General features: G+C 44.0%; 1 protein-coding gene across 7 annotated transcripts in view; it reads right to left on the bottom strand.

The window, feature by feature from the left end:
* Window positions 1–3,029: 3,029 nt before the first annotated feature.
* Window positions 3,030–27,644, bottom strand: part of MAST2 (microtubule associated serine/threonine kinase 2) — a 186,746-nt gene continuing 162,131 nt past the window's right edge. For all 7 annotated transcript variants that reach the window (XM_083867704.1, XM_083867703.1, XM_083867707.1 and 4 more), the window contains 12 exons: window positions 26,419–26,584; window positions 25,305–25,406; window positions 23,587–23,709; window positions 21,251–21,360; window positions 19,054–19,208; window positions 17,529–17,833; window positions 14,717–14,932; window positions 12,740–12,966; window positions 11,124–11,246; window positions 10,253–10,389; window positions 9,833–10,020; window positions 3,030–9,148 (listed from right to left, as the gene is read on the bottom strand). In XM_083867704.1, the coding sequence (XP_083723830.1) occupies window positions 7,047–9,148; window positions 9,833–10,020; window positions 10,253–10,389; window positions 11,124–11,246; window positions 12,740–12,966; window positions 14,717–14,932; window positions 17,529–17,833; window positions 19,054–19,208; window positions 21,251–21,360; window positions 23,587–23,709; window positions 25,305–25,406; window positions 26,419–26,584 (3,954 nt within the window). In that variant the 3' untranslated portion in view covers window positions 3,030–7,046. The remainder of the gene's footprint in view (window positions 9,149–9,832; window positions 10,021–10,252; window positions 10,390–11,123; window positions 11,247–12,739; window positions 12,967–14,716; window positions 14,933–17,528; window positions 17,834–19,053; window positions 19,209–21,250; window positions 21,361–23,586; window positions 23,710–25,304; window positions 25,407–26,418; window positions 26,585–27,644) is intronic.

A 27,644-nucleotide genomic window follows, 5' to 3' on the forward strand; every position in this document is an offset into this window, starting at 1 on the left:
GCTTTAATTTTTTCCTCAGAAAGGCAGGAAAATGGATTTCAGGGAGCAATAGGAGCATCCCTGCTCAGTCCTTGCCCCAGATCCATCCAGCCCTTACCACCACCCACATGCCCATATCCAGGAGCTGAAAATGGCCCTTTTTGGAATCACACGGCAAAAAAAGCACAGCTGTGCCCAGGGCAGAGGCAGCTCCCTCATTCTCAGAGACCCATCTCTCTGCAGTGGCAGTGGCCTGGCAGCAATACCTCTGGTTCCCATTCCTTCCTTCTATCCAATACTGCCCCTCAGCACAGCCAGAGTGTCCTTGGCACATGGCTGAGCACCACATGGGCCATCAGCAGGTGTGGAGGAGATTAAGTACCCTGAAAAGAGCAGAGAAGGAGCAGGAAGGACAGTGCCCAGCATCCCTGTATCCCTCCTAGGCCAGGACAGCCCATCAGTCCCATTCTTTTCCCCCTTTACTTCCTTCCCACAATCGCTCTGGGGTTTTATATTTGTGGGTTTGGGTTTTTTCCCTCTTTCCAGGGTGAAATATTGATCAAGTCTCTGCTACCCTCCCACCCCACCCCACCTCACCTCCTGGCTGCCCAGCTTCCCTCATGGAGTGGAGGGTGGGGTGTAGGAGGAAATCAAAGTAATGGGATAATTAATGACCCAGGGAGTTGAAACCCAGCCGAAAGCCAGGCTGCTCTGGCTGGCCTGGGAGGAGGCTTCCCAGCAGGGAAGGTTTGGTTTGAGGGTATTTTTGGAGCTGAACAGCATCCAGGGGTGGCTAAATTTCTTCTTAGGTGGCCAATCAGGTAAAGCCTCTCCCAAAACAGTGAGGCTAAGAAGTTTGGACCATAACTCAATAAATCTGAGATGGAAAAAAAAACCCCACCCCAATTTCTTTGCTTAATTAAATCCTTTGACTCCAGGAGCAGGTGTCCTGCACCCTCCAGCCTGTGGAGAGTGGCCAGGGCCGTGTGGGGTTCTCCCATCACCTGGGCTACAGCTTGCCTTGGTTCCCTGCTGCCCATCAGAATTAGGCAGCCCGTTTGAGCAGGTTTACGATAATCATCAAATAACTCCTTCATTGACAGTATGTCAGGCTGAGAAGACTGACTGAGCCCTCGTTTGCTGATTGCTAATTAGCTTAACATTCCTAATCCCTCATTAGTGACTATGAAGTAAGCTCTGAAATATGAGGTCAGCCCTAATCAGCGTTTAAAATATAAAGCCCACTGGCACATGATGGAGGCTGGGGAGGGGTGGCTGCAGGCCAGCCCTGGGTGCTTCCATGGTCACAGGGAATGAGGCTGCACAGAGCAGAGGCAGATAGGAAGAGTTAAACCCTGTGGAGCCACGGACATCTGCACATCCCCCCTGAGCTCAGTGCCTGACCTGGATCCACACCAGGAACAGGCAGCAAAGTGGGGTGCAACACATGAGGGGCCCCAGGTTCCTCCCGAGTGCATCCAACAGCAGTTCCAGCTGTGGCTTTCATTCTGGACAGACTGTCTACAGAATCACAGAATATTTTGAGTTGGAAGGGATCCACAAGGAACATGAGTCCAGCTGTTAAGTGACTGGTCCATACAGGGATCAACACCATGCTTTGACCAACAAGTACTCACACAGGATGCTCTGGCTTTTCCCCCAGTTCCCATCTTCAAGATTCCAGGTGAACTGCAGGCAGCCAGGCTGTTGGCAGTGGGACTATCCCAGAGGCTGACCCACACCCTGTGATCCTGGGAGAAGGAGTCAAATCTCCACGTTGGCAAGTGGGCACCCACGTGTGCTGGGCTGCCATTTCCATGCCATCATTTGGGAGGAAAAAATGGCCCTTAGTTGTTGTGGCTTAATCCTCTGGAAGAATAAGGTGTTGTGGAGTGAGAATTACTTATTCTTGACTGGGGAAACTTTTACAGAAGGGCTGTGGACATTAAAATAACCCTAATTAAACTCCAGCTAGTGAATCTTTAAAAAGGAGACAGATATCTCCGTTTCCATGAAAATGTAATTTGAAAAGCCCCTGCACCACACCTCTGCTCATCCAGGGCGATGCTCCCAGCTCAGGCCTGTGTTGCTGGAGATGATGCTGTGGGGCAGGGCTGTGGGGCAGGGCCAGCTCCTGCTCCACGCCGGTCCCTGCATGGAGCCAGGAGCAGGGAGCCTTTGCTGTGACAAGAGAGGCCCCGGTGTCCTCTCGCTGCGCTCCGGGCGTGGGCAGGAACATCTCTCTTTTATGAGCCCACGTCAGCGACAGGGCCAGCGGCTGCTGCCGGCACAGACGCTGCAAATCTCCTGCGGGCGGAGCTGAGCTTCGCCCCCGATTCCTGCTCTCCGGAGCACGGAGACACGGGATATTTTGAGCATCCTTGGCAGCAGCGAATGAGGATTAAGCCCAATCCCCCCAGACATGAACGTCTCCCCAGCTCTATTTCCAAGGACAGGAATAGCCTTTGAAGGCTTTTCCATGTGGAGGGCACACACCTGCAAATGTTAAAAGCAAAGATGTGTTTCTGGAAAGGTTTTGGGTGGTGCAGGATCAAGGCTGCCTAAATAAACAGGTGAAGAAGGGGCCATGTAGCACCTGCTGGCTCTTGCCCCATGGCTAATCCAAGCCAATGCCAAGCCAATTCCTGAACCCATCAGACACAGTGTGCAGTTGTGGCCAGTCACATCCTCCCCTTGCCCAGCCAAGTTTCATGTCTGACAGGTTTTTACCCCTTTTACCCCTTATATGTTTCTGTCATCAGGACCCTGCATTAGCAGGGACACAAAACATTATAAACTTACAGACTCCGTGGAGGATGGTAAATTCTGGGCTTGAGTTTTAGACTGCAAAGCTTTGGCTTAGCCACACACCTGGCCCGTGGAGCAGAAAATCCCAAATAGCCTGGCAGTTACTCCCATACCCAGACACTCCACAGGCCATTTTCTGCCCCATCAAGCAGCTGGTTGAGCAGGCAGGTTGGGAGCACAGCCACTCCCAGCACTATGGAAAATTGAAGGGAGAGCAACCAAGAGACAAACACGAGTCTGGATTTATGTAAAAAAAAAAAAAAAAAAAAAATTATTTATTTTGGAGGAGGATTTGAACATCGACATGCAGGTACAACATGAATAAAAATTATTGCACCGCTATTATGTGGCAATTGTTCAAGTTTCTAGAAACACAGAAATTCCACACTTTCTCTTATCTAGCTAAGTGCTGAGTGACACGGCTTGGCAGAGCCCAGCGCAGGAGGTGCTCTCACAGCCACCTGGATATGGTAATCGAACACAACGTAAACACACACTTCTGTCAAATCTTCTACTAGAAGTACAGAATTATCCTTCACATCCAGTAAGAGAAAACCAGAGAAAGATTTTATCCTCCCCTCTTCGGAAGAAAGAAAGAAAAAAAAAAAAAGGAAAAAAAAAAGGAAAAAAAATTACTCCAAATCACACCTTAATGCAAGTGTGGCAAACAAACCCACTGGTCACTCCTACCCCTTCCCCCACAAGCGCTCTTTAGTACAGCAGCAGCCAAAGGCCTCCAACATTCGGACACAGGAGTGGCCAGTACAATGCTAAAGTCTAATATTTACAATAAATATCATCCATTTCTCTTAGTTTGCAACAGTCAGAGACAAAGGGGGAAATAACACTGAGGCACAGGGCAGGGATGCGCCAGCTGGGTGCAGGAGCAGAGAGGAGCTGCAGAGGCCCAACCAGCTTAAGACGTTGCCATCCCAACACAGGTGAGGAGCAGGAGACACATCCAAGCTGACAGAAGGGAAGAGGGAAACAAAGCAGGAAAGCAGCATATTTGGATGGTGACATGCACAGTTCATTGACCAAACACACACCTCACGGTCCACCTTCTGCCTGCCTGACTTGGGATTACCCACAGAGACCAAGGGCTGCCCTTGGGCACTGCAGGTCCAAGCCGGCACTGGGAACACGCTCTTGCACCTCAGACACAGCTTTTCCAATGTCCTGTTCCTTCCCAACACATTCTGCAAACTTTTATTTGGAAAGGTATTTAAGGAATTCATAGCAGAGCAAGGAATAAGTCTTGGTGTATCTACCTGGCTTATTATCAAAATTTAATGGGAGAAGTCTTTTCACCCAAACCCTTTGCTAAAGTGCACCATGTAAATCTGACAGAAGGTGGAACAGGGATGATGGGGCACCTGGCACACCAAGGGAAACTGCAGGACTGACCAAAAGCAGGGGATACAGGACTTCACTAGAATGCTTTCCTGGCAACGCTGTTTGGCTTTGGCTTCCAAAAAAACAGGGATTTTTAATTGCACTGACCACTCTCTGTACCGTAGCTACAAAAGAGGCAACGAAACACATACTTCACCTTTTCTTTGGCCAACACAGGCAAAAGCAGTAAAAGCTGTGACATAGCAAGGGTTTTCACTCCTCCTTTTATGCCTAGGAAAGGATAATTCTGCAATTCAGCATGGGAAGCACCAGCTGAAAAGGCAGGGAATCAGCAGCTTACAGCTGTTACCATCAGAGGGTCCCACCCCTGCCGTGGGGGCTGAACCAGGTTACCCAGCCTGGCTCACACCCCGTGCTCACCTCCCAGGAGCAGTGGTCGGTTTTCTCCTCAGGTTTTTTAAACACAGAAGGAAAAGGGGGACCTGCCACCCAGGGAACAGCCAGGTTGGACCACGTCCTCGCACAACTCCTTAATTTACACAGACACTTCCATCTCGCCAAGGTCAGGTGCTCTCAGGAGATCAGCTTGTCAAGGAGGCTTGTCTTTGTAATTACCTCAGACTCAGGATGCCAAATCCATTTTTCACTATTCCTGTCCATGCCATAATATCCTGCGCTGTTTCTCAACAATTTTTTAGTAAATCAACCCATCAGGGAGAAAACCAGCCAGACAAGTACCAGATCCTGCCAAGTCTGTTCCTTACTTGCTATTGCTTTAAATCAGCACTGAATGACACTCACCACCAAGAGCACTTGGAGAGGCTGGAGGCACCCAGGACCCTGACAAGGCAGTGGAAATACTGCGGTTTGTAATTGCAAACCAAGTGTATACGAGCAGCCTATGAATTCCAGGAAAAAGAGCAGAGAGACAGCACAGCAGGCTCTGCTCTCAGTGCCACCACAGCTGGGTTTATTAAGGTGTTACCCGGCAGCGCTGAGGCTTTGGTTAGTGTAGTAGCAACACCATACATGTTCACACTGACACACGGAGTAAACACTCATTTAAACATGTTAAAAAAAGAAAGCTCAAACCAAACCAAAACTTGGTCCAGAAATGAAATCCAAGCAGCCAAAATCAAGTGTATAATGGGGGGAAACAACTGCTACACAGAAAGAAACAGGGTGAAATTCCAGAGATTTTTGTGAGTTGTGGGTTGTACCGAAATCAGATTGAGAGAGATGGAGAAAGTATATTCCTATATAATGAACATATTTGCATTTGGGGGAAGCGAATCAAAACTTCAAGTTCAGAGAAAGCCAAGACAGTGAAGGAAGCAGCAGTTCAAGGAAATCAGACCAACAGAGATGGGGTTTAGCCTGGAATACTGTTGCACAGTCATTCTGCTTCTAACAGAGTAAGCCAGTGAGCAGGGCACTATCCCTGGCGGGTGATCGCAGGGAGATCCACTCAGACAAGACTAGGATACAAGCTGAGCACAATCTGGGACAAATGATGGGAGTGTTCATTGAGAGGAACCTTTAACTGGATGAAGAAAGGGCTTACAGTGCTACAGGTATCACCACTCAACACATTTATTGGTGAATTATTATTGGTGTAATCCTCAGCAAGGAGCACTGTCACCCAGAGTCGGTCACACTTAAAGCAAAGCCATGTCTAGACCTAGGAGCAAAGAGTAAGTTTTTAATGCAAAGTGACCTCAGCAGTGGAAATGATCTAGCTATCAAAGCTGAAATCTGAAAATATCACATGTGTTTTTGAAGTCTGCTTGCAGCTTGACCACAGAGCTCGAGGAGTTTGAACTCTTCATGGGTTTGTTTTTAAAACGGGCAGATTCAGAAAACTCAGCAAGTTTCCCAAGCCCCAATTCAGAAATGTTAAGGGACACCTTAAAATCCCTACCTATTTAGACTCATCAAGAGAAGGAAAAGTCTCCAAAAAGTCTCTCGTTTTTCATTGAGATAACTTTGCCAGACACACTGGAGAATACGCAACTACAAATTTTTCTATTTTAAAACCAACCTACAGGCACCCCTTTCCTGGGGTCACTTACTCTGAGGCAGGGCAAGTTATGAATTGAAGCCAGAGAAAGGAAGATAAAACATCACTAAAATTTTTTTTAAAAGAGGGAAAAGTTGCAATGTGTCCCATACAGATAAGTAAAAACAATCCCAAAAAAGCCAGCTCATGGATTGGAGATTTCTCTTTCTGATAATTCCATTGAAAAAATACTCTTACTTGTTTTAAAGAGAAGACAGGGATCTCTCTCTGTCCAGTCTCTCTGGCCAAGTCCTTTGCTCCACATCTTCTATGGACACAGGACTGTGAAGACACATGGTGACAAAGAGGTTTTGCTTGCACCAAAGAGGGTCTGTAGTTTCAGAATAACTTGCAGAAAAGAGGGTAGGTTCTCATCCTTGTCAAGGGACATCAGATTGTAAAACTGGAGCAAAAACTTGACGTTTGTGAATTTCAATGGAATTTCAAAGAGAACGCTGAAAAGCAGAAATTTAAAACAAGCTGCCTTTTTTGCACACAGAATTTTTGGGATCTCAAATAAATGCAGAATTAGAGAGAAGAGCACATCAGGCCCTAAACTCAGGCAAAATCAAAGGTGTGGAAAGGAAAAGAAAATAAAATCAAAGTGTTTCTTAAGCCCTGCTTTAAAGATACCCTGTTCTAACGAGACCTCAAACAGCAAGCACTACTGTGTACAAAAATAGAATAGCAAGGATGAAAAAACACAAAAAACAGTATGAAAAAAACCCTCCCAAAAATAGATGTACACAAGTTCTATTTTATATTAGTGTATATTACAAAATTCAAACATGCAGTCTCTATTTTGAATGTAGAACGCTCCAGTCCATGAGTACCAGCGATGCTGCTATGTTTTCTTTACAGCATCATCATGTGATGGGGGAAAGTCTTGTATTTTTAACTGATTTCCAACCTCTTTGCTTTTTGCTTGTGCTAGAGTCCCTTCTTTACAGGGCCTCGTGCTGCCATCTGGCAGAGGAGAGGCTCTCAGAGCTGCTTGTCCAAGAGCATGAGACAGCTCTTTTGACGGAGTGATTTTGCAGCTACCTGCCAACACCTCAGACGCTTTAGCACTGCAAAAAGGTGCCTCCTTTTTGACCACCACAGGACACGTTGCCTCCTTTTTGTCCCCCACAGGACACGCTGCCTCCCAGGGCTTTGCTGTGTGTAAGGACTCTACACAGGACACGCTCCTCGTGATCAGACCATCTGTGCTGGAGGGTTTGGCTTTCTCTTGACACTCTCCTACTTGTGAAATTTCCTGCCTTTTTTGTTTCAAATCTCTCTCCTCTTTACAGGAGGCACCCAAATCCTTTCTCGTTTCCCCCTCTCCAGACCCAGACTTACTGAGCTTCAAAGGGCCCAGCACGCTCTGGGCCAGGGGCACGAACTGGGACACAGAGAGTGCGCGCTCGATGGCACCGGGGATGGGGAGTGGGGAGGACATGGGCCCTGCTGGGCTTGTTTTGCTGGAGCTTAAAGCACCCTCTGCCTGGGATGAGCTGGGCTGCTGCTTGTCGGGGCTAGGACTTCTTTGGGATGTTTCACTGGCACTCCCAGGAGACAGAAATGAGGAGCTGTGCTGTTCCACAGGCTGAGGCGTCTCCTTGTGACCCTTCTCACCACAGTCTGGGGGGCTCACCACAACAGGAGTGCTCGTGTTTGCTGGGCACCATGAGGAAACTGCCAACAGAGGTTTGGAATCCTGTTTTTTCTGACTACTTTCTGTTAGCACAGGCTCTTTCAAGTCAGGTTTACCACAGGAGGCCCCAGAAGAATCACCTTCTTCAAGTTCCAAGAGTTTGATAGATGGGCACTGCGTATGTTCTGTGCAATCTACTGGTTTTTGAGTACCTGGAGTTCTCCCAAGGTCTTTGATTGCTTCAGAAGGCCTGTCTTTTGGACCAAAACACTCCAAGGGTTTTTTTTCTGGCAACTTATGCTCCTTTGCAATTGTTTCTGATTTTAGGAATGGCTTTTCTGAATTAGCTAGTTTTTCTGGAGAAGTTCTTGAGGGGACCTCTGGTAGGGAAGGGTGCACACTGATTTGCAATGGCTCTGAAACAGGCTTTGCCTGCTGAGTATTTCCCTTCTGCAAATCTTCTGTACCTTTTGGATCTTCAGGTAGAAAGGCATCATCCTCAATGCTATCCTTGCTTTCCAATTTAGACGAAAACTTATTATCCTCATTAAAAGAATCCGAGCCTTGGTCTCCACTGCCACGGGGCTTGTCCACCCTTCTCCCATCCTGACTATCTTCCGAACCATCATCTGTTTCATCTTCAGAGGAATCTACTTCCCTGATGGCCTCCTGCTTTTGCAGAGACTCCCTCCTCTCCACCCTGTCCTGCCGAATGGCGCCCAGCTTCCGTGAGCCCGGCTTCTGCAGCATCCCTTTTTCTGCCAGCCCGAGTTTGCCACCTGTTGTTTCGTTGGCAGATTCCTGTAAGCTCTGCAGGCTGGGATCCCGCTGTAACATCTCCTTCTTGAACTCAGAGTGAGAGATATCCAAGCTGTGCTTCCGTGAGGAGCCCAGCTTCTTCTCAGAGGAGGACAGAGAGGCAGCTAGTTTCTCGGCCGACTGCACTCTCTTCAGCAAAGGAGACCGAGGGGGCTCGGCACTTTTGGGGCGAGAAATTTGTCTCACCAGTGGTGGAGAGGAGTGTAGTTTTACTGGGAAAGACTGGATAATACTGGAGCTGCCAATTGAGTGTCCTGGCAAAGGAGATGGGGAGCGCTGTGGTGACGTGGACTGTGGGGTTGGTGATGGAGTGTGAGCCAGGGGGGACAGAGGGATGTTTCCTGCAGATTTACGCCTTGGAGATCTGTACTGCCTCTGGAGCTTTGGTGCAAGGCCATGCAGAGAGCTGGGTCGGATGTGTCCAGAGCTGGCTGGAGAATTGGGAACACTGGAACTGGGAGAGCTGCTCTGGGAAGAATTGCCACCAACTTGAAAGAAAAAAAAAAGAAAAAAAAACCAAGAAGATTAGTACATATTTGGCCATTAAAACAAGTTACTGAAAATAAGTCAAGACACAATGCCATGTTACTCCAAAGCACAGCAGTAATATTGAAAACAGCATTGCCAGGCTTCTGATGGAAATTCACATCATTAGCACCCAACACCAGAGCACAGCAAGAAACACTCAGCTATGAGAACACTTTTCTGGAAAAAAACCTCTTTGATCAGACAAACCACGTGTTTCATTGCTATTCTCTGGATGCAAATCTCTTTATTCCAGCAGCTGATTCAATTTTCAAATATGACTTTGCCACAGTGTTTTGATTTCTTTTCTCTGAACACAGAAAATGTGTCAAACTGCTATGAAAAGATTGCAACTTACAACACGCATTCTCATCAAAGTGGAAGGATGCTGTAGTACAGCAAGTGCATTCTTAAAAGGATGTATGGATTTTCATTTTTAAATTAATCAATGAACAAGAACACATCCATCCTTAAGGTAATTGACATTATCACTGTCATTTGCTTCACAAAGAGACCTACTACCTGCTGCTATGTATTTCATTTCCAAAATTAAACAATCAGCAAAAATCTCCTCCAATACTTTCTTCTTCTTGTTCGACCAGATTTTTTGACTTAGTTTTGCTTTGTTTCATGTCCCTTTTTTTTACCTGAGTGTACAGACTCTGGAGTGGATCTGTAGCTCTGGGTTGGTGACCGAGGAGACAGGTTGTGAGTTGGAGAGCCAGGCACACTTTCTCCAGATGACAGAGATCGGTTCAGGGACGATAAACTCCGGCTGGTGTGAAGCAACGATGCTTGTTTAGTGATCTTCCTCAACAGAGAACTCTTCTTCTTACTGGGGAAGAGCATTCAAAAGGCGTTTACAATCCAAATGATTTATTTACCCTTACTAGCGTGTTTCGGTCAATTTTCACAGTAAAAGAGAAAAAAAAATGAAGAAAAGAAGAACTAAAGGACATATCTGCTGATATACATTATCTGCAAATGGATTTAACAAGATCTCTCTAAAGATCTCTTACATTATCTTGGTTACTCTTTAATTTTAACAGAGAAACATCAAAACAAACCTTTCCTGACCATCCTTTGTTTTGCTCTTCTTGTTCCTACGAGCCATCTTGGATTTGTAGCTGGCTTTTCGAGCTGGACCAACTTTGATGGATGTGTTCTCAAATGGTGTGGTGGAGATGGACACTTTATTTCCGCTCTGTCAGACACAAGACAAAGAGACATTGCTTAAAACATGGTTATTTGAAGCACATCTGCAGGCAAAGCAGGTAGGCTGCTAGTTTATTGCTGCCTGCCATTTTGTAATCCTTTGTCAAACTCCATTTTTTCCCTTCAGCATTTCCACCTATCATTTATTAAGGAATTGCCGAGAGAGAGCCCTCGTTAGTCAGGCTTTCACAAATGATTAGCTCAGACCCCAGCTGGTAGGTAAAGCTTCCCAGAGCAGGCAGAACACAGCATCTGACCTCTCCCATTGAGATCCCAAATGACTCAATTTAATACTTGTAATACTTGGAAACTTGAACAAAGTGATATTCTGTCACCAATCCTATTCCCAATGCTCTGACTGATGGCAGATGTGAGCATATCAGGCATCTATCATGATGAATCTGCAACACAGAGCATGGCTTGTCTCACTCATGTTAAAAAAATAATAATCCTGACTGCTCCTCTATTTGCAGTCTCAAAGATTTCTGTCTCTTGGAACAGTCCAGAACTCTGGTTTGGTTTTTTTTCTGTAAACAGATTCTGCTTAGAGTGGTATCAAACACAAGTCATTTAACTGGATAATTTCAACACCAAACCAGTACAAAGCTACTCTTGAATACCACCAGGTGCTGTGTGCACACTTCTATTTCAGACAAGGCCAATTACACACATTTTAAACAAGCTGCTGATATTTTCCAAAATGTAACAGTGCTGCTCCCCTACCTTCAGAATCAGCTCCACCACTTCGGTGTGCACCAGCCCGTGGACCGGCTCCCCGTTGACGTGGGTGATCAGATCCCCTTCCCGCAGACCCGCCTCGTTCGCTGGACCCCCTTCCTCCACGTGCTGCCAACAACAAGGGGTCACTGGTTTGAGAAGGGGAATGTGCAACACCACTGGCCCAGATGGGACTCAAAGCCCATCCGTGTCACTGCCTGTCTCAGCTGCTTCAGAGAAGGGTGAAAGAAATCACCCCAGGCACAGTCAAGCACAAAACCTTGAGCTCCTCCACTCCTCCCCAGCATCCCGCCAGTTTCATCCCGATCCAAGGCAGCCAGGATGGTTAAGCTGATGGAGAGACCAGCTCTTCCCAAAGCAAAAGGCTTAACACACTTCCAAAAATTTTACAGCACTCAGGAATGTTACCCAGATGCTCTTGATTTCCAGACAAACATTCAGTCTTTCTCAATTTCTTTGCCATCCCAAATCCAGCATCCTTCCATGTACATGCTGGAACTCAAGGTGGCCAACAGACTTTTTAGGAAGACTCTGCCATGTGTTTAAGGTGCCTATACTGCCCATCCCAAACAGAGCTTCTTTTTCCACTTTCCATCCTTTATTAACCTATTCAACACCAGACTTTTCCCCTGTGAACACACTGCCTTTCCCCTGTCCCTGGTCAGGAATGTAAGCCTCCTTCACCATGAGGAGACAGACGTGCAGGGGAATGCACATCTCTCCCTCTAGCCAGGAAAGATTCCAAATGAGGATCTTGGTAAATTCAGCATTGCTCAAGAAAAGCAAGAGAGGGGCAAGGCAAAAATTCAGTTTCAGATTATTTCTCTCAGAATAAGTGTTAAATAAGGACCAATGCGTGTGAAGTCCATGTTATCTAAAGAACACAGAGTGCAAGGAAAAGGATGAATCACCTTTACCCTGACTGCATCTTCCCTATCTACACAATCCTAACAACACTGCTTCAGGGAATGGATCATTCCTAGGAGCCATCTACATTAACACAAAAGGAACACAGAGATCAAGTACCAGCAGCAGTGGGAAGGAAGCAATACAGTCATGGAAACCAGACCTTTTAGCACAGCTCAAAACAACTAAGCCAAGAGCTAAATCCCATGGCAATCAGCATAGCAGCAGTGATGCTTTAAGGCTTGTAATCAATTCCAAGCGACTGCTTGGAAAACCCCAACAGACTGAACTGATCAGAAGCAGGTTATAATCACTAACACAAGTCTGAATAAATTAGCTATAATGGGCCCTCATGCAACAACCCCAATAAAGAGAAAGAGGGTATGTACACAGAAACATGCTTTAAAGGATGTGCTGCAGGTGAAAGAAGGTGGATTTATGTAACCAGGGAAAAAAGAAGGAAAGAAAGGTTGCTGTGGTTCTGTGATGGGCCTGAAAACTACCAGAAAACCCAAAGTACTGTTATTTATTTATTTATCTATAAAGCCTTCCCCCTACCCTAAAAAGATAACTTTGGGTGTGATGATGGAGAGAGAAAACAAAGCGGCAAAACCACAATTTCTAAAGCTGAACCCCACAGCCCTAGATGCATTTGTGGCCCCGAGGGTCCTGTTTGCAGAGCAGCAGAGACCTACCCAGACCATGTGATGCACAGTGTAGATATCACTGTCACCCATGTAGACGCGAATGGCGCGCAGAGTGAAACCGTATTTCTTCCCGGCCCGATGGATGATGATTGGTGGTTTCAGGTTTGCAATAGCAGGAGAAAAGTCCCGGCTGGGTGAGGAGTCCCTCGAAGATGGGTTGGAGGAGAGAGAATGAGGTGACATTGGACTGGCCAATGGAGAGCACGTGTGGTGATCTACAGTGATGACACAAAAGGTGGGCAAAAATTAGAAAAACAAGCCTCCGAAAGAGAGGAAATTCTTGTTAAAAAACAGCTACAAAACTGTATCTTACAATGGTCTTAAAGCTGGTGACCTTCACCAGAGCTGTCTGGGTCTGTCTGCAGCTTCAACTAATTAATGCTTTGTAATACAAATAGCAATTTCCAAAAAGCCACATTTGGAGGTGTACATTTAGTGCACTGCTCATACAGAATTATGGTTGGAGCACAATTTTTTCTACTTTCCAGGATTTACAACTCATCATGAGCATTTACTCTAGGCACAATATTGCAACACCCCATTTCAAGGTTATCACGCATTACCCTCCTCCAAAAGATCAGATGCCTCTAGATCTTGGTGCAAGTTACACATTGGTGCTGAGATAAATCCAAATAAGCTAGTATTAACACAAAAAGAATGAGTAGATGATCAGCCAACAACTATGTCTAGGCAGTTTTGGTAGTGTTTTAAATTCACAGAGGCAAAAATATTTAACCCTAAAATATTAGATACGGCAGAGACTTTGCTACTGAAAAGTAGCACAAGTGTACTTTTGAGTGAGTTTCCCAAATGAACAGTCATGGGCTGGGCTGTCAGATAAACTACCTGACTCTGCTTGCTGGTGCAACATCCACTTTTTAAAGTACAAAGCAAATACAGAACTCTCATTTTAAAGTGAAGCTGGTCAACATCAGTAAAATAAATCCAAAGAGCAGGAATACTAAATGCAGCTGTAGAAGGTAATCTCTAATCCATTAAGAAACACCTGCTGAATCGCCCAGCACATATTTACCTGGCAGATGAGAGCAGCTCTGGAGAAACCTTTGCTGGGTGATTAAATACACATTTTAGAGGTTTTCATGAGGGAGTTCGTAGTTCAAAAAAAGCAACCAATGCCGAAAGCACAAGAAATGTGATGTGCATCACCACGAGGCTGCCAAGAGCAGGTGCATTCCTGCCTCCAGCTCACTGCTGGGAGGAACAGGTGGGCATTGCTCATGGCCCAGCTGCATTCCCTGCTCCCATCTAGGCAGGAACAGGCACAGCCCTGGAAATACAGCATGGTCTTATCCTCTGGAAAGGGACAAAATCCCTGTGGGGAGAAACTCCTTCTGCTGAACCAGTTTGTTACTGCTCAGTATGGCTGAGCTGCTCTCTAGGAGTTACCACCTGGCATTGGGAACTGTAAAGGTCTGGTTTTGCTTGTAGACAGAGCTGGGCCAAGAAAGAGAGCAGTTCAGCATTGACTTAGTGAGTTACACTGTTAGGTTCTTGAGCACTCAATCTCAACCAAGTTATCTGGAGTTTCTGAAACTTCCCAGTGCATAAACACACCAGACACATTTAATTCCCAAATAGCACTGTAGTTAGAATGTGACCCCAAAACCAGCACCTTGAGGGTTAAAATCATTCTGTGTCTCTATGCCTCCTTGCTGCACCATTGTCTAGAGAGCAGCTAGGAGTCAATTTAAACAAAACCAGGGGAAGAACAGGGCCCAGCTGCCATTTGCAGAAGCTGCAGTCAGACCACACACTCCTGTCTGTGGCACAGCAGTGCTCATCAGCCTTCGAGCAGGAAATATTAAACCCATTGTAAAAGTTAGCTCTCTCCCCTCCTGCCAGCCAAGGCATTATTCCAGGAGAGCGAAGGGGGAGGATCTGTCTGCAGACCTTTTGTTTAGTGCTTGCAGATTCTGACAATGCCTCACTCAAGGCATTTCTTACCTGAGGGAATCAGGAGAGACAAGGCAGTAGCGGATGCTGATTTAATCACTTTATTGACAGGTCTCGAGGTACGTTTCTCCCCTGATTCCCCAGAGAGCAACCTGTGTCGTGCCCGCCGCACTGCCAAATCGCTGATGGCTTTTGGAGTGGAAAAGTCTGGGCCTTCATTGCTATTACTGCGAGCTCGTGGATCAGAGAAATCTGCAGTGCTCCCAGCTACAGTTTAAATTAAAACAGATTAGAACCACAGGGAATTCCTAACAGTCTATTCCCCTACAGGCAAAATACATTAAATCAAAGTCATGTTTACATGAAGTCCAAGAGTAAATTTTCCTAAGAAGAAACCCTAGGGCTTGAATTTTTATTTACAGAAATGGTGTTATTCCGAACACAGAAAATTAGCAGCTTCTGTTCTGTGGAAAAGCTCGCTAATGAAATCACATTGCTCAGTGGCAGTTCCATGAATCCTAAAGCTGTGGTGCACTTCTGCACACCATTTCAATGGGATCGTTCACAGACGAAAACAGCTTTATAGAAAGTGCTGCATTTTTACAACCAGCAAGAACTGTCAATCTTTAAGTTAAAACTGCCTGTAATAGAAGGGCCAGGTTCTACTCAAGTTGCACATAAAAAATCCACTTTAAGAGAATACTAAGGTACTCAAGTCAAGGAAAGTAAAAATATGGATTGCAAAGACAACCTTAATTTGCTCCCTTCTGTGCACCATTGCAATTTAGTCTTGAATTACTTAACCTGCTATAATTATATATAAAATGCAAAGTAATCTTGAAGATCAGACTGGGCATGTAACAAGAGCAGATGCTGGGAGTTGGGGGTCCTGTACTCAAAGCCAGTGCCTCAGTCCCCCATGTGATACCTTAAAGGGACACTGTGAAAATACAGTAATTAGAATTTACAAGGTGCTTAGAAATGAAACTGGTGAGCATCACAGCAACTCCACAAGGGAAATTAATCATTCTGTCTTCAAAAGCAAATTTTAAGCAGCATGCAATAAATAAAGCCTAAGGGCCACATTTTGAACAATGAGGACAGAACAAAACATTGATCATCGTTATTTAAGTGGGCAGCACTGCTCTGCATACTAAGTGAAGCAGGAAGCATCATGAAAATAAAAATTCAAAGCACCATTCCCATAGACCTCAGGACCAGATGCCTGTTCACATTTAAGAGCCACAGAGTTTCAAATCAGGCGCCCAGACAATGAGGAAACCAGACTCAGAGGCTGTGTAGGAAAAGGTGCCATATAAATTAGAGGAGCACTCTCAGACAGTGACAGGAATTAAACTCCTTTCAAGCCTCTGACTTGGGGACACTGAAGCACTGGTATCCCTGGATTCCATGCACTAGATCAAAGACTGCTCTAATGTATTGAGCTCAGGGGAACAGGCTGCCCAGGAGAACTTCATTTTTACTAATCTCCCACTGCAGATACTTGAATTAGCAATGGAAGGCCATTTTTAATAGCATGTTTCTAGGCTCTTAGCATGAAATTGAGAAGCCAAGGTTTCACTTGTGGCACCTATGCCACGGCAAGTATAAGGCACCTTCCTTCCTTTACTCTTGCACCTTTTCTTTGTATGATAGCAGCACCAGGCCTCTTCAGGGAGCATGGACAATAAAGGGGAATGAGACAATTTTGAAGGAATTTCACAGACTTAATTGCAGAAGAGGAATAATAAGATGTAGGAATCTTCAGCTTTACTCTGGAGGCAAATTTCTTCTAGGGCATTTCCATCTTCAGTCCCTCATCACATCTTCCCAGTGCCCTCCACCTTTGTCAATTCTTGCTGCCATTCTGACTGCTTCCTCAGTACTCCTTTCCTCTCCATTCTCAATGCATCACAATTGCTTTGCCTGCTTGCTCCCAGTTTCTCCCAGTAACTTGTTCCTTATTTTCTTACCCAGGTAGTCCTTGTTATTCAACCCTACAATCTAGTCCTTCCCCCTAATTATGCCCCCTTTCTCAGATTTTCTTTTGCCAACCTTCATTTCAACTTCCCCTCTTTCTTCCATTGTTCCAAACTTCCTTTTTGTCCCCTTCCTTACTACTTCCTAGCTCTGGCCTCCTCTGTTCTCAGGAACAGGCAGCTTCACTCCCTTGTCTTCCCAATGCCCTGAAAGGGGCAGGAGCTGGGAACACTCCAGCACTCAGAGCTCAGTCGTGCACTGCAGCAGTCCAGGGCACCACTATAGGAAGGTTCAGCTCAGCCCAGAGCTGGAGAAAAACCCCAGGACAGTCAAAGTTGCTGAGAAATCAAACACTGACTTCTAAGAGCCATTCTACTAAATTTAGGCTGCATTCTTCTAAGACCACAACTGGACGAATTTCGGCATTTGGCTGTTAAAATATGTACCATGTCCCTGACAAAAGCCCCACTTTCCCCAGCATAATTCCAAGTTTCTCCAGACTCCTGGGATGAGCAAAACCACAGGAAGCAGGGATTTGTTGGTATGGCAAACACCCACATCCTCCAGCTCCAACTCAGCAATGATCTGTTCTGATTAATGCTTAAATTAATGCTGTCTAAGGTAGGCACCCAGTGGTTGTAAGTAGGTATAGATCACGTGAATCTCAACGGGACCAAAGTGATGGGACCAAAATCTAAGACACAATTTTTGCGGAGATGAAACCACTGGCATCATTTCAAAGGCAACCACATCCACAAAACTACACTAAAATATCTACTTAGTGTGAGGCAGTGACATCCCCTGACACCCAGAGCCAGTTATACAGAGTTAACCTCTGCAAGGTAACACAGGGAACCAAGACACCCCAACACCACGCACGTACCTGCGAGCGCTGAGGCGCTGCCGGCAACCGTGGATGGGGTGGTGGCTCCAGTATCCCCTTCCAGCTGCAGCTCGTGCTCCACAGGCTGCTCTGGAATGGGCACAGGCAGCCCCTCCCGCGCCTGCACCGTGGACAGGAGCATTCCCTCGGGCTGGGGCCGTTTGAGGGCGGTCCCCTCATCCTCGGCGGAGATGGCGAAGCGGGGCATGTCCAGGAGCCCCGAGCAGCGGCGCCGCACCGTCAGCGGCGGGCTGGAGTCGCTCTCCGTGTGCGAGGACTCAGACATGGACAGGCGCTTGCGCAGGCTGAGGGCAGAACCCAGACAGGGGCCCGGGTCAGTAGGGGGAATAAATGTGGAAGAGTGGAAATAGGGCACAGATACAACCCACACATGCCAGAAGCCAATTTAAGCTGATGTTTGGTGGCCAAGCTACAACACCGTGAGTAAAATCAACAAAGCCTTGGGGCACCACCTGAGTTTAGACTTCCAATTCACAGAATCACAGAATCGCTAGGTTGGAAGAGACCTCCAAGATCATCGAGTTCAACCCCAACCTAACCTCAACATAGAACCACTAAGTTGGAAGAGACCTCCAAGATCATCAAGTCCAACCCAACCCTAACCTCAACACAGAACCATTAGGTTGGAAGAGACCTCCAAGATCATTAAGTCCATTTGTTAAGCTTCTAGGAAAGGAAGGGATAAACCCGACAAAAAGTACAGTATAAGGAACATGATATTAAATGTTATTTAAAAAAAAAATTAAAAATCACAATTGCAGAATGCAAAAATCCTCCATGCTCCTTTTGGAATTAGTTGAATTTTTCTTTCGAAGTTGCTCTAAATTAGCAGCCAGGAAGGCCTAATGCAAAATGAAGTGTGCCTCAGTTATGACTGCAATCCCTAAAACATTTTTAAGGGAGTCATACAGGCTAGGTCAGAGCCACATTTTATGCTCTTTCTAATGCCAAACATTAGTGTAAAAGTTTTACAGGGGTTGCACAAAATAAGAGACACCCCTTTTATAAGGTAAGTTTTCAGTAATGCCAGAAACATGGCAGGTGTCCAAATTCTGGGTATTCATATATTTTACTGACATTTTTTATTAGAGCACAAGATTTTTTGGGTATAATCTGAACTTTTGAAACTTTGAACTTTCCTAACAATTTCTCTACTTTGTAACAAAAGGTCAAAGTCTGGCAACACCAGAATTTGCATTAATTTAAGAAAAAAAAAACTGATGTGTGTACATCTCTGACGTAACATAAGAAATCTGCCCTTAAGGTCAGAATACCATTAAATTCATTAAAAGTATTTGCTGAAAATTTAGATGTTAGTACTTAACTAGATACATTTAAGGATCATATGGCTTCTACAAATTCACTTTTAGCTATTCAGTCCAGGCTTCTCCTGTGGAAATACAACATACGAAGCTCTCCTCACCTAACGCCGGTCATAGAAAATTTTGGCTGGTCTTTCTTATCTGCTGTGGGAAAACAGAAGACTCAGTTTTCCAGGACTCACATTTCAGGAGAGCCAATGACCCAGCTGCGGTCCCGGCTCTTCAGGCCCCCCAGGCTGTCGAGCCGATCGTCCTTCTCCTCGCTCAGGCTCCGCTTGGTTGGTGGTGGGGTCTTCCTCTCCTCGTGGATGGAAAGTCGTTCCATGCTGCTGTACACCTGTGTGCAGCAAAAGATCCTTCTGTGCAGGGAAAACCAACCCACGGGGCCTTTTCTGAGCAAGGGGGAAAATCTCCTCTTGAAATTTCCCCCTGAAAGCCTGAACTTGGTAACATTCTTTGACCAAATAACACAGTGCAGGTGTGACAGGCTCAAGGTGTGCCAGGGAGGAAAGGAAAAAGACCCAGCTTCAGAAACACTAAAATGCTTTTCTACAACAATGCCTCTCCTTTGAAAATTCAATAGAAATACTGACAAACTTTGTGAAATTGCTTTGATTTTTGGTTTTAACGATTCTAAAATCTAAGAGGAGCTACTGCTAAAGACAGCTGCACAACTCTTGGGGGCTGGCATCTGAATCTTGAAATCTTACTACACAAATTCACTTCAGTGATAGGCATCATGCTCATGACCCCATTTCATTATCATCAGTCTATCAGCATTGCCCCAAGCTTATTTCAGAACAAAAAAGTCCTGCCCTCCTCAAGGAATCTACTATAATGCTGACAGCTTAATGAAAGTGCCTTTCTTGGTTTTACAGCCGTCTTTAAATAATTAAATGATTAAGCAAAAAAATCCATCCTTTTAAAACTACACTTGACTGTGGACCTAATTTACATAAGAAGAGATTAATGAAAATAATGTTATTAAAAATTCAGAGCATCAACAAGATAACTATTAATAAATCATATGGCTGAATTGTCAGACAAGAATTTCAAAATATAATGAGCCTTTTGTGCCTCCCACATTACAAATGCTGTATAATTTTCCAGGTCTTAAAATAAATTCATTAAAAGTGAACTTTCTCTCTTTGTGGCAAAAACATTGAACCCTAAAGAAAAGCTTCAGTCTAACAAATGAGTAATCCTCATGGTGAGAAAAGCCAGAGAAAAGAAACTCTTACATACTCATGAGAACTTTTTCAAAACACCAACTAATCCTCAGATCCAATTTTAAACATACTTTTAGTGATGCAAATCAGGAGCAACTCCATAAAATTAAGAGTAACTGTTATTTAAACCACTGTAGCCTGGTTGAGGACAAAGAACAAACAGGTCCTTAAAACTGACTTCAGCAGTGGGAAACTGGAGGAAGTATTGTGAAAAACCAAAATACTTTTCAGAGCTCCTAAGCAAAACTCCTACTCCCATCTCACTAAAAGGGAAATACAATTCAAAGAGTGGCTGCCTCAAAAGAGCATTTCTTCTCCTTTCTGCCATTTCTTTTCCCTTCCCCCCCCCCCGCAACATATTGTATTTCATCAGAAAGACCAATGCAGTTCTTTCCTTCTAGTTATGTATTTGAAAACACCAGAGGTTTTATGTTTTGTAGAACTCAGGTCATCCTTGCTGCTTTCCTCTAGACTCCCTTTTACTGGTCCATGTTCATTTTCAAGAACATTACCTTGTACAGACCGGAATACCCCAGCAATGGCCTTCCTACTGGTAAGCCCAGTATGGAAAATTATTGCTCCAAAAATTGGGCACATCTAACTCATGAAGGACTACATGCAGAGACCCTTCTCTTTGAAATTGTCACCTTGCCTTTTGCTCCTTAGGCTGTATTTGAGACAATGAGTGATGTAAACCTCACTGATATTCTTTCCCCTTTGATTTTAGACCCTTATTCCAAATGTCAGGATTCATTTTCATGCCAAAACCATCTTGTCCCCTATGGAAGGTCCTTTCAGAATGACACTGCTCAAAGCAAGTAAGTTTTGGTTACTCTATGCCAGCATCCAGGTCATTGGTAAAAACATCAAACTGTATCAGATGCAGAAGAGACTTACACAATGCCCTGCATATTGGTGAAACATTAAGAAATATAAAATGTCATTCTCCAATTATTCTGGTATTCACCTTCTAACAGGCCACAAACTACCAGAGAATAAACAACTCATGCAGTGTTTTCTTTACTCAGTGAATACTACACACCATGAGATCCCACAAAGCATCCACATGATTAAAATCTGCCCCATACGAAGCAAAGAAACCATGTTCCTCTCTAGATTGTTTTGTTTCAACAAGTTAGCAGGTGCCTACCTTGCTGAACCTGGGTGAGCAGGAGGAAAACTGCCGAATTTCCACGTGATCATCATCATTAGTGTCCTCCTCTTCTTCTGAATCCAGGTGCTGGTACCGCTCTGAACGGGCTGGGAACAAGACATGGCACTTGCCTCAGTGTGGGGAGTGTTGGTAACTCACACCTCAAGCATTGCTACTGGTCTGCTTAAAGAACTTTGAAAGTTTATACACCATGCAGGGTATTTCCCTTAATACTGAAACATACCCAGGCAGTTTTTGCTCATCTCGTGCAATTGCCAGTGAAGAATATCTCCTTGGCACTGAATTTATCTTATCCTGTCAGCTGTATTCCATTCTGGAAGCAGCTGATACTCAAAAGGTGTCTAATCCTGCAGACCCCTCATGGTAGAGATATTTCTTCCCTATAGCAAACAATCATGTGGAAGGAAACATGGAAACAATTCACTGCCCAACCTTCCAATAAACAGCTTTTTGATTGTACAAAGTCTGTCCTGCATACATACATACATACATGCCTACTTAAAAAAATAAAAATATTTACTCCAAAAGAAAATCTCCTTTTTTCCTTCCTGCAACTAGGAAAAGGATTAGATTTTGTGAAAGAAAATGGGCAAGCAGCCAATATGCAAAGCTATTTTTAATGCAAAAACGTCTTCCAAAGAGATTTCGTGCTTTGAGATTTGCAGCACTGGATTTCTAAGCCAGCCACACTGGATTTTGTGGGGTGGGCACTAATAAGTTTGGCTACAGAAAGCTGATAACTACACTGAGCCAAATTTGCTGCCCCACATCAGCCAGAAAGCTACTTTTATAAATTCTAACATTTTCTGCATTAGGGTTTATAACAGCAATGCCAACTCCTATCAGTGTCCATGTGAGATATTTCCTGACGTGAGAATTCCAGCCTTTATAAAGGACTCACATCAAGGTCACCCTGATACCAAGTGTGCCTGGGCACGTGGGGAGTTTCCCATCATTTTCACTTGACAGCCCCAGTGGTTTTGCTTTTATCCACCAGGATCTGCTTGTGGCTGCTGCACTGGGCCTCTGCCAGTGGCTGACCCAACTCAGTGACCAAAGTTTCCACATCCTGTAGGTCAGTCAGTGGTGAGAACACCCCACCACATCAGTTCCTCCATGTATGTTGTACCAGTACAACCTCAACACATGTAGAAACCCCACCTCTGCCCCCTCTGCACAGCTTGACTCCAACTGCTCCCTGCAGCAACCACAGAGATTTCTCAATCCATCTCTCCCTCTCCCAGTCCTACCTCTCCAAAAAAGCCCCAACCTAAAAGCCCATTCCCCAAACTGGAAGAGCACTATCTAAATGGAATCACTGCTTGTGCAGTGTGAGAGCCAAGGGGCTGGAGGCAGCTGCTCCCTCCCTCCTTTCACTCTCAGCAAAGCACAGGAACAGAGCAAAAATGTTCTTCACGCAAGAAAAATTCAACCAGTCCCATGGCCCCAAGATGGGAGAGATTTCATTGATGCAGAGCAGAAATTTCCATATCTCAGGGAACTGAAACAGCCAATATCCCATTCTGCAGGTGGAGAGGGGGAAAGGCCTCACCCTGACCAAGCCCTTTCCACCTGCTCAGTTCCCCAAGTCAAATGAAAAAAGTTAGGGAGCAGAGACTCTGGGAACAGAGATCTCTCCATCCCTCCTGTGACGTTCCTCCCTTCTCTCCCAAGAGCACTGACTCTGTCTGGTGCATATCTTGAAATACCAGGAATCTTACATAGCACTGATACCATGGCAGTTCCCAGACATTTATATGCACCAGACAGACACTTCCTATCTCATTAGAGTTAGTAATACTAAAATTAAGTGATACACTTGCAGCATTAAAAATAATAATAATAATTTTTAAAATAATTCAAATTACTTCAAATCTCTTAAGAATTTTCCCCACATACTTGTCTTCAAGGGGTAGGGTTTGTTTTGGTTTTTTTTAAAAACATTTATTGGCTGAAAACAGTCACTAGGGAAAGATCATATTGCTCAAAAACTCAAGGAATTTGGGTTTACCAAATGCTTTGGAAGAAGTTTAATGAACCCAGCGTGACAATGGCAGCACCTCTCACTGCAGGCCCATGGCTGGCAGGACCACAGGCACCAGTGAAAAGCCAATTGACTCCAGCAGCAACATTTTTTTATTTAAAATTAATTTGCCTTCAAAGAAACCTTACTTGGCATTAAACAGAAACTTTTTAAAGAAATTTCCATCAAGTGTTTTATTCAATTTCTAAAAGGACTTATCTCTAACAATTTCAAAAATGAAATATGCACAAGAAATATGATGCCGTTTAGGCCAAATCTTGAGTCTTACTGTCAAAATAGCTTGTGTCATCCTCAGATTCCAGCTGTGGGATGAATTCAGCTTTCTGCCGGAGTAATCCATTCCAGTCCAAATCTTTAAAGAACCGATGCTGCTTCACTTCAAAGGCACTACCTGAAATAAGCACCTTTTATTGCAGAGTAGCTCCTTCAGCATTTGCATAACGTGAAAAACAAACCCTAAAAATATCAAGAGCCTAAGAGAATGTACTCGAGTACTTTTAAGTGACATATTTTCCAGGAATTTTGAGAAACAGCTTATCCTTTTACCAAAGTGGTCATGCAGGATAAAACCTGAACATTCCTGCTTCCCACGTCCTCTTCCTGTTTAGCAATAACACAGATGCTGGAAGACAGCATCGTCTGTTGCATTCCACAGTGAGCTGCAAGATTAAGAACTAACACTTTAATTTAAAACTTTCAAACTCTAAACACCATCTTGCTCATAACTGAATAAAGACAGCAAACTCTGAGAGTCACTTAGAATGTGAGTGACAACTCACAACTCCACTGTTGTGAATAAACTCATTCATGTGCCGAGAACAAGACAGGGCTCACCTATCTTCCTGAATTAGGATCCATTGTTATTAAGCTCAGAAGCTTGAGTACCCAGAAGGAAAAAGTAAAGACTATCTGTCTAACCAGTTTATGCATTTTTTTCAAATGAAATTAATATTCATAGCAGATGCTACTTTCTTTTTAGAAAAGAAAAAATCAGAGAAAAGGAGATAAAAGGTTTGCTGAGTGCCAGTGGCACTTCGATGTGCCAAGTGAAACAGCAGTCTCAGCACTACAGGTATATAAGAAATAAAAAAATCAGTCCATCAACTCATTTTATAAGGCTAGAAACTCTACATCTTTTCCATGACAGCAACATCTTTCAAGTACATGGATTTTAAGTAGAGAAGAACATGTGAAAACCATCTGATATCATTATTAATTCATGATCTATTCATCACCCTTGTGTGCACATGTGCTAAGTCTGCTGAATACATGCGCCTTTTGGAACTGTTATATATTTAAGGGTTTTTTAATCTTTAAAGTGTAGTTTTAAAATTAAAATCCCAAATTAAATTAAACTAATCAAATCAATGAAAGATGAGCTGTCATGTGAAGCCACAGTGTTGCACAAATTACTTTAAAACAAGAGTGTAGCTAGAGATTATTTATGATTATTTACTATGAGGAAATGAGAAGTGTTGGCTTGTAAAACATTAAATCTGACATTATAATACAGAAAGACTGACATACATATCTGACTTTGCCAAAAAGATTATCAGACTTTGCAGAATGTTTGGAGAATTCTACATTACAGGCTTCTAGGAATGGGAAAGTTTTCATTTATTTTATTACACCCAGGAATTCACATCTGTGGCAGGGATTAAGCCTCTACTCAAAATGAACTTCAAAGAAATCTGATTATTCACTGTTCAAATGGAGACACAACCCTCAAGCCTATAATGGAACAGCACAAATCAGAGAAGTTGTGTTGCCAAGCTAGCAGTGCCCCTTTCCTGTTTCCCAGACAGTAATATCTGGCTGGCTCATGGACATTTGACACTAATTCCCAGAGCTCCACCACACTGAATCCAGTTTAGACTGCTCCCCAGCTCTATTTGGGCATGCCTCAACGCAGTGGGTGTGCCTCACTGGCTAGGTAGCTTCATCCCCTGCTTCTGGACAGTGTTTTCCTGTGCACAAGATTCTTACCTGTTCCCATTCTTTCCAGAGGGTTTTGGCGGAGAAGCTTAGAAATGAGGTCCTGGGCATCTGGTGGCAGTGCATCATCTCCTTCTGGCCAGGCAATTTCATCTGGGGACAAAAGAGACTTGACATTTTCTACCAGCTTCCCAACTAATTTGAATAACCATTCACACTCCTATACCTCAAAGTGCAGCATTGAGAACTGCCCCAGAAGCACAAATACCTTGAATTCAGCAGCTTAATATAATTCAAGCATTGACATTTTTCAAAATGCATAAAATTCAGCATCAGCTAAAGCTGCTGCCAATCCAAGCAGTGCTTGTGGAGACAAAAAAAAAAAGGCTTTAAGGACTCTATTAATAAAGTATGAAATGGGACTTCCATGACAATCCATAAACAAAGACAGTGACAATACTGTGGCTGTATCTCCTGCCTGCACATTCCACTGTCGTTACACTTGGAACAGAGAGAACAATTCACAGGTAACGATTTCATGCATCATATTTAGTGCTTTGCTGAAATTTGCTTTTTACAAAGGACATTTTCCAAGTGTGTTAAAAATTTACTGCTTCAGAAAGCATTCCCAATAGGAAATGATTTCACTGGCATAATCACAGAGTGAACACAAAGAAATTGTCTGCCCAATTCCAAGCATGAGACAGGTTTAAAAGGCCACAAGATGTGAAGGTACTGAGTACAACAACTTGAATGTTTTGTGCTCAGAATTTCCTTTCATTTCACTTATAGAAAATTACTAATTGACTAGCACTTGGACCTACAAAAACAACAACCAAAATCAGCCTGAATTAGATCAGTTGGTGGCTACTCCTTTCACATTTTCCATCATTTAAGTTAAAAGACAGAACAGAAAAATCCCCAAGTATTTTTCCTCAATCCCACAAGGATTTGTATGACTCCCATACTATGACAGCATTATTGAGGAAGATGTTAAGCAACACAAGTTTCCATAGCTGAAATGAGATGGAAGCTGCTTTGACACAGAAATTTAGAAATACTAAAATTAAACCCTATTATTTTATACCTAGTCCCTCCTGAATAAACCGTGGATCCTCCATATTTTCAAGGCACATTTTGAAACCCCTTCAGAGCAAAAACTTACCACTGATCACTTGTCCAAAGAGCTCCTCAGGTGTGTCCCCAAAGAAAGGGACGCAGCCCACCAGGAACTCATAGAGGATAACTCCCATGGCCCACCAGTCCACGGGCTTCCCATAACCCTGGCGCAGGATCACCTCTGGTGCAATGTACTCTGGAGTCCCACAGACCTCAAGAGAAACATGCAAGAAAGCAATAAATTTTCAAATTGCCAAATTCATGTCAAAGCTTATTTTGTCTTTTGTTTTCTTTTTCTTTCCTTTCTTTCCCCCCTTAGAGCGTTACAAGGAAGTTATTAATGTTTTGCCACTAACCACTTCATGCTGTGAACTACTTCCATGGAGCAAGAGTCTATATTTGAAGAACACATTACCTGCACAGAAATAACATCACATGAAATTAAATGTTCCTAGTGTGGACATGTCAGCTAAATAGTTCTTTGGTGCGTGCACAGGAAAGCATATGGGGAAAATGCATATTCTGTGTGTGTGTTTAGGTCTGACAGCTTGATGGATGTCTGCTGGCACAGCTACAGCTACCAGGAACTGAGTTTTGACAAACCTCTCACATCTCTGTGCTAACAGAATTTAGTTTCACAGATGCAGAATTAGCAGCACAGCATGATTACACACTTCAGCCTTAATCTTGGGAGGTACAGCTGGCATGGACAATGGCTAAGGAAATTACTTTGGAAGCTCTAAGTTGCCTGGGGCTTAGAAACAGCAACAACAATAATAAAATGGTTGTAAAAAAATATAACACTGTAAAGCACAAGAGTATGATCTAATGGAGAGTTGTGCTAGAAAAAACATCCTTATTCAGAAGCAAAGGAAGACAGCACCACAGGATGGTTATGAATCAACATTTGGCACAACTAAAAAATCAGCTGAAAAATTTGCTGCAATCCTAGGTATTTTCAGAAGAGAGAAGCATGTTTTAATCCCATTATACAAGGCACTGGCAAGCCTGCATCCAGAATAGTTCTTTCAACTACACCCAGAAAATATCAACTCAAACAGAAAGAGTTACATGGAAGAGCTATTCATTCATCAAAGGAAAATCTATCTTGTTAGCCACAAGAACTTAGCTGGTTAAGCCTAGCAAAATGAAGGCTAAGGAGAAAAATTACCCTTAGTAAATACCATGGGGATAAAAATCAATGCTTAAGCTGTTAGACAAAATTACAAGAAACATATAGAAACTTGCCATGAACTTTCTAAGCACCAGAAG

This window comes from Zosterops lateralis, assembly GCF_965231275.1.
Source record: "Zosterops lateralis genome assembly, chromosome: 9".
In the NCBI taxonomy this organism is placed as follows: Eukaryota; Metazoa; Chordata; class Aves; order Passeriformes; family Zosteropidae; genus Zosterops; species Zosterops lateralis.